The 7,612-nt window shown below is 37.0% G+C and overlaps 1 protein-coding gene across 1 annotated transcript; it reads right to left on the minus strand.

Annotated features, from left to right (window-relative positions):
* Window positions 1–374: 374 nt before the first annotated feature.
* On the minus strand, window positions 375–7,026 carry LOC128047413 (olfactory receptor 6C76-like). The gene is made up of 2 exons (XM_052639609.1): window positions 7,018–7,026; window positions 375–1,319 (listed from the first exon to the last, which is right to left on the minus strand). Exons 1-2 carry the CDS (start codon window positions 7,024–7,026, stop codon window positions 375–377), a joined length of 954 nt encoding a protein of 317 aa, XP_052495569.1.
* Window positions 7,027–7,612: the final 586 nt, after the last annotated feature.

A 7,612-nucleotide genomic window follows, 5' to 3' on the forward strand; every position in this document is an offset into this window, starting at 1 on the left:
AAGCTTTTACAGAAATTCAAATAGGAGAACAAAATTTTCTGAACATATATAGAACTACTTTACAGTCTCCATGAGAAATACATATATTTTATTGAAATAACCTTTCAAATATTTGTTACATTTAAGTGAAAGAAGAAGAGTGGAAGGTTTCAAATTTGAGAATGCTTATAATGGAACAGAAAAAGAAAGTTTTGATATTTTTAAATGGAAAACACGATTGACATAAAACAGCTAAAGGTAAACACCATGACACTTCAGAAAGAAGTGAAAGGACAAATAATAAATAATACAATAGGGAAGCTTGGAACAAACCCAAGTTCCTCCTTTACTATTTTCCCTAATTATTAATTTCCCTCATATAACTCATTATGATCTTACTTGAATAAAGACAGAAGTCTTTTTAGCAAGTTTTTAAAGGCTTGCTTCACCTGCTGGTTCCTTAGAGTATAAATAAAGGGGTTCAAAAGTGGGGCAACAGAGGTATTGAGAACCGCGACTCCCTTCACTAAGGAGATCCTCTGTTTGGCTGAGGGTGACACGTACATAAAGATGCAGCTGCCATATGAGAGGGAGATAACAATCATGTGAGAAGAACAAGTGGAAAAAGCCTTTTTTCTCTGGTTGGCAGAAGGAATTTTTATTATTGTCAGGGCAATATATGTGTATGATAGAATCACTAACACCAAAGTGATGAGTAGAGTCATCAGGGCTAGGATGAAACTCAGCATTTCAATCAAATGCGTATCTGTGCAGGAGATTTGCAGGAGAGGAACAGTGTCACAGTAGAAATGATCAATGACATTGGAGTTACAGAAATCCAAGGTTAAGCCTAAAATGAGTCCTGGAAAAATGATGAGGAAACCAGCCATCCAAGAGCTAAGGACCAGCTGGATACAGATTTTGTTGCTCATGATGGTTGTATAATGCAAGGGTTTACAGATGGCAACATAACGATCATAGGACATGGCAGCCAGGAGATAAAATTCAGATGCGCCAAGAAGGAAAGCAAAAAATAACTGAGCTGCACAACAGTTATAGGTAATGGTTTTGTCACCAATTGCCATACTAGCAAGCAATTTGGGAATACAGACTGTTGTATAGGAAATTTCTAAGAAGGAAAAATTTCGAAGAAAGAAGTACATAGGAGTCTTGAGATGAGAATCAAGCAAAGTGAGGGTAATGATAGTCAAGTTGCCTGAGATGCTTAACAAATAGGTGAGAAGCAGGAAGATAAATAGCACAATCTTCAATTTGGGGTCCTCTGTCAATCCTACTAAGATAAACACAGTCACTGATGTACGGTTTTCCATTATTGCCTCCTGATCTGCTTCTGGTCCGGTGAAAATATTGAGAAAAAATTATGCAAAGGGACCAGAAAACATGAAGATAACTATGTCAAAACATTAGTAATTGCTAAAGGAGTACTTTTTGGATATGATTAATGTAAGATAAACTAGTGAAAGCTGTTACTTTTGAGTAAAAGCAAATATGTTGTAAAAATCTGATGAAATAAAAGAGTACCTTATGTCATTTTATTTTCTGGTTTAGTTATATTTAAGGTAATGAAGTGAAAAGATGAATATGTATGTGAAAAAAATTGGATTTATTTTTTCTTAATATGTAAGTATGAAAACATCATATTACTTATACTCAGTCTTGCTGATGATTACATAAATAGCATTGCCTCACGAAGCTGACAGTGGGGGCAACAGGGGAGCAAGGAGCAAATGGTATATAAATGTGTGTGGTGGTTGAAAACAGAAACCCAGGTTTAGGCTTAAGATACATAGTGGAAATAATTCAGTATAATAATGTCAATACCTCTTCAGTTTGGTCTTTTACCAATCTACTCAACTAACTAAAACTATTTCCTACCGTTCTTTCTGATTTTTTCTTTTTTTGTAAATTAGTGAAATGTATTTTGTCCCTATTTCCATCACCTCTCTTTTTCTGTCACTCTTCTCCTTTGCCATGTCCTATTCCAATATTAAACTTATCTGATTACATTGAGAACCTGACTTGGACAAAATTAATCAGATTTAATGTTTCTTCAGATTATGGTTCTGAAAATGGGAAGAGAATAATAAAGCAATATGCAAAATTAGTAAGGGTTCGAGAAAAGGGAGAATGGAAGCAAAGCAGAAAGAGAAGATAATAAAGATGAAGACCTACCATTAAGATTGAATTTCTCATCAGGTAAGAATTCTATTTACCTCTTGGCTTTTAAACTGATCTATGGATCAAGGCAGCAAATATGTAATTTATCTTTACTGAGGTGAATAAAAAAGAGAAGCTCTAGTAAATTTTACTCTAATGATCTGTGTCTGAGCAAGGTTTCAGACACTTACAGGTATTACTGACTGCCCTGAAAATATGGTAAATCAAAAGTCAAGCCACATCAAATGAAGTTGATTATGTGGCTGAGAATTTTATAAGCTCTTACTAAGTTAAATGTCATGAATCCTCCTAGGTATAAACATGTCATCCCTTGAGAGCAAGCCTCTGCTTTGATGACTTCATTATCAGTTATGCTTCTTTGGTGACCTCACCATCAATAACAGACATTAACCAATTTTTATAGGTCTATGGAGAATGCACTGTTGTACACTGTAAAGGTGTAAGACATTTTCCAAGAGAATTGCAGTTTACCAATGTTTTGAGGGATGCTGGGAGGGACTGGGGGCAGGAGGAGAAGGGGACGACAGAGGAGGAGATGGCTGGATGGCATCACCCACTCGATGGACATGAGTTTGAGTGAACTCTGGGAGTTGGTGATGGACAGGGAGGCCTGGTGTGGTGTGATTCATGGGGTCACAGAGTCGGACACGACTGAGCGACTGAACTGAACTGAACTGAATGTTTTGAGGTAACAGGATGCATGTGTGCATGTAGCAGTGTACAGTGCTCCATGAACTTAAGGGTAAATAAGACTCATGTTTACTATATGGCATTGGAGACTAGCAGAGAAGATTTTTCTGGGGCTTGGGACTGTTGGGGAGATGAACAAGAGAGAATGTTAAAAGACAGGATGGATCCTCAGCTGGGCATTGGAGACAGAGTAGGAAGTGGAATAAAGCTTTTTATGTAGGATAAATAGTGTCAACAAAGCTACAGAAGAATGAAAACTCATGAATTAATAAAAATTTACCAGAGACATTATGAAATATAAAGTTTTCTCCAGGGAATAGTTAAGGCTCTGGAAATTCTGGCTTTTCATATAAAAATATAATAACATCTTCCTAGTATTTACACACATTTTACCAAATCTAATGGATAATTTCTGAGAAAATTAACTGTATTGTAATGGCAATAGCCACTTGAGTCAAAAATATATCTATCATCCCAAGTCAGAATTAAATTGGACCTAGCTTTCCTTTAGCTCCATAACATTCTATATACACTGGAACTGTGTTTATATATATTATACATATAACATATATAGAGAAAGTTATTTAACCTTATTTGTATTTACATTTAAAACTGAAAGGAATTTCCCTTTCAAAATCATGATAAAACTTATTTTAAAATGGTGACATTTAATAAATCAATTTCAGACCACCTACAATTAAAAACATAAGAATAATTAAATTTAAATCTATTAACATTAAGCACTTTTAGAATATTTCATGTATTTTCAATAATATGTGGATTTACATATCAGTTTCCAAAACACGCTGAAACTTACAAACTGTTACCCTCCAGTTCAGTTCAGTTCAGTCACTTAGTCGTGTGTGACTCTTCGCGACCCCATGAATTGCAGCACGCCAGGCCTCCCTGTCCATCACCAACTCCCAGAGTCCACCCAAACTCATGTGCATCGAGTCAGTGATGCCATTCAGCCATCTCATGCTCTGTCGTCCCCTTCTCCTCTTGCCCCCAATCCCTCCCAGCATCAGAGTCTTTTCCAATGAGTCAACTCTTCGCATGAGGTGGCAAAAGTATTGGAGTTTCAGCCTCAGCATCAGTCTTTCCAATGAACACCCAGGACTGGTCTCCTTTAGGATGAGCTGGTTGGATCTCCTTGCAGTCTAAGGGACTCTCAAGAGTCTTCTCCAACACCACAGTTCAAAAGCATCAATTCTTTGGCACTCAACCTTCTTCACAGTCCAACTCTCACATCCATACATGACCACTGGAAATACCATAGCCTTGACTAGATGGACCTTTGTTGGCAAAGTAATATCTCTGCTTTTGAATATGCTACCTAGGTTGGTCATAACTTTTCTTCCAAGGAGTAAGCGTCTTTTAATTTCATGGCTGCAGTCACCATCTGCAGAGATTTTGGAGCCCCCAAAAATAAAGTCTGACACTGTTTCCATTGTTTCCCCATCTATTTTCCATGAAGTGATGGGACCGGATGCCATGATCTTAGTTTTCTGAATGTTGAGCTTTAAGTCAACTTTTTCACTCTCCTGTTTCACTTTCATCAAGAGGCTTTTTAGTTTCTCTTCACTTTCTGCCATAAGGGTGGTTTCATCTGCATATCTGAGGTTATTGATATTTCTCTCGGCAATCTTGATTCCAGCTTGTGCTTCTTCTAGCCCAGTGTTTCTCATAAAGGTAAATAAACAGAATTACTTAGGCAAAAAAAAAAAAAAAGTGCTGTTAATGTTCACATTCCTTATATTTCTGTTGAAGAATGAAGCACTCAGATTTTTTTTTCCTTCCATGGAGTCACAGTGAGATAGGTAATTTTTAAAATAAATTTAACACATGTGGACATTTTGTGATTAGCCATTTGTAGCTCAGATCAGCAATTTATAGACTATGCAAATATCTCCTTTATTCTTTATATTCACTATATTTTAAGTTAACAATAATAGAGCATAGTAGTAAAATTAAACAACTATTTATCCTAGCAAGTGATTATGGCTGTTTTTTTCCAGGAAATATCCTAAAGAGTAAGCAAATCTCTCCAAGACATTCAGATTCAAAGGCATAGTTTTTCTGAGGATCTTTTGTTTGTTAGTAAACAATAAACCAAAGAGATGTCAATATGGATACAGACTTTTTTCCTATCTCCTTTAACTACATTCTCAGGAGTTTCTCAACAAAATACACTATATTGAAGTCATCATGCACTCCTTTTACCTTCATTTATTTATAAATTTATTCATTCCTTCCTTGAATACATATTTGTCATGTGTTTGAAATGTGTCAAGCATGCTTCTATATAATGGGCATAAAACCGTAATCAAGATACATTAATATAAATGTGAGTATATGAAGGGTTAAGAATTAGGTTCAGAGCACACTTGGAAGATTTTCAGTTTCAATTCAACATGTAAAGATCTGAGAAGTCATCACTCACATCTGTATTACCAGAAAAAGCAGAAAAAATTAAGATCAATTGCTTTCTCGTACCTATTAGAGAACTGAGGTAGCAAGGCAAACCACCACAGCAAAAACAGGAGAAACAGGCCCACCCAGAGAGAGGGAGCCAAGACCTGCTTATTTGGAGCCAAAGCCATAAGCTGACAGGAATGCTTCAATGCTTCAAATTGATAAATTGTTACACGCTGAATGTCTACAGGGGAATGCCTGCGGGGTAGTCTGAAAAGTGAAAAACTCCTAGAAGCTGTATTCTTAGGCAGCAGGGAAGGATTGCCGTGGGTTTTACTCCTAGGACTCCACCAAATTTTGAGAGTGAAAAGCCAGGAAAGATTCCCTTTTGACTCTAGAATGGAACAGAAATGAGTTATATGAAATGTTACCAGAGCATTTCCCATATATAAAGGCCTACTCTTCACAGCACAATACTTTACCAGAAGACTATCGCACCTGATGAAAAGGCATTTCTCACACTCTCGCCCGCACCACCCTTGTCCTGCCTAAAAGTGGAAAAAAGTTGTATCACCAGAGACACTGTGATGATAATAGCCCTATAAAATAGGCTTAATAAAATCAGATTTCATTATAAAATTGTAGAATGCTTACCCTCTCCCACAGCTTGACACATCAACAGAGCTCTGGTACAACTGAATTGCAGCTGAAAGAGTGCAAGATGCAGACACTTTCTGAAGAGGAGTGCTTAAGAAAACCCCAAATCAACAAAAGATTCACAATAAAGAATGCTAGAGGAATTCGACCCTGCTAGCAACAATTGCTATAGCAACCACTAAATAAAACTTGCTTCTAGCAAGATCAATAGAATACCTCACATTAAAGGCCTATTTACCTTAGTTCCTGTTACTAGACAGATCACTTCCTGCCTTCAACACAAAATTACAAATCAAGCCAAAAGGAGGAAAAAACTACAGATGGAAGTGGGAACGTAAACACCAAAAACAGAATCACAGAACCGATGTTAAAATTAATATGTTAAAGGCTATAATGGAAAATCTAGATAAACAGGAAGAACTCCATGAAAATATAACCAGAGAGAAGAAAACTCTAAAAAAGAATCAAAAGAAAATGTCAGTATTGAAAAAAGTATAGTGAAAATAGGGCTTCCCAGGTGGCACTAGTGGTAAAGACCCCGCCTGCCAATGCAGGAGACATGAGATGTGGGTTCAATCCCTGCGTCGAGATCGCCTGCTGCAGGGCATAGCAACCCATGCCAGTACTCTTGCCTGGATTAGAAAAACCTGGCAGGCTATGGCCCAAAGAGTTGCAGACAGAAGCGACTTAACAAACACATACACACATAGTGAAAATAAAGAATGCCTTTTATGAACTCATTAGTAGACTGAACATAGCTGTCGAGACTAGCTCGACGAGCAGGGTTTCCGAAAGTGCGATACCGCGAGAGAATGAGAAACGAGACACAAGAATTCAGAGAAAAGCGAGGATTAGGGGACCAACACCACTCCAAGGTGAAGGTGCTGAAACTGAATCCAAGCCAGCTTGATTATACTTTCAGCCGTGAATGAAAGAATATGCGGGGAGTTAAACTATAACTCATGTGGCCTTCAAGGCCAAAGAACAAAATGATCATTAACCGTTGAGTAATTAGGAAACAGTAATTAATAACAAATCAGTAACTAAGACTAATATTCTTATCTATAGATTTTCCACCAGATACATAAAACCATGTGACTCCTAGGCCAAGTTGAGAAACAGTCTGGAGTCAGATTTCCGACCCCAGGATCATATCTTGTTTTCAAGATTATAAACTTCCCTCTGGACTTGTTCCAAGAGTCTCATGCGTCATAGCAGCCAGTTTATCAATAATTATAAATTTCTTTTACAGCCCTTGCCAGGGCCTGATTTTCTTTTATTCTTCCTGTCTCCTACACATAGCCAAGGAAAAATTTAGCAAGCTTGAAGATAGGTCAATAGAAAATCCCCAAACTGAAACAAAGAGAAAAAGGATAAAAACAAGCAAGCAAAAAGAAAAAAAAAAAAAAGCCCAGCATCTAAGAACTAATGGGCAATTTCAAAACATGCAACACATGTTTGATTGGAAAACTAGGAGAACAAAGGAAAAACAGAGCCAGAAAAATATTTGAAGTGACAATGACTGAGAACTTTTCAACATTAATGTCAAACACAAAATCTCAGATCTAGGAATTTAAGCCAAGACCAAACAGGATAAACACTTCTCACTTCCTCTACGACCCCCTCCACCAAAACTAACTAAATAAATAAAACTACAACTTAGTCGTAACAT

Source organism: Budorcas taxicolor, chromosome 5, assembly GCF_023091745.1.
Source record: "Budorcas taxicolor isolate Tak-1 chromosome 5, Takin1.1, whole genome shotgun sequence".
Classification (NCBI taxonomy): Eukaryota; Metazoa; Chordata; class Mammalia; order Artiodactyla; family Bovidae; genus Budorcas; species Budorcas taxicolor.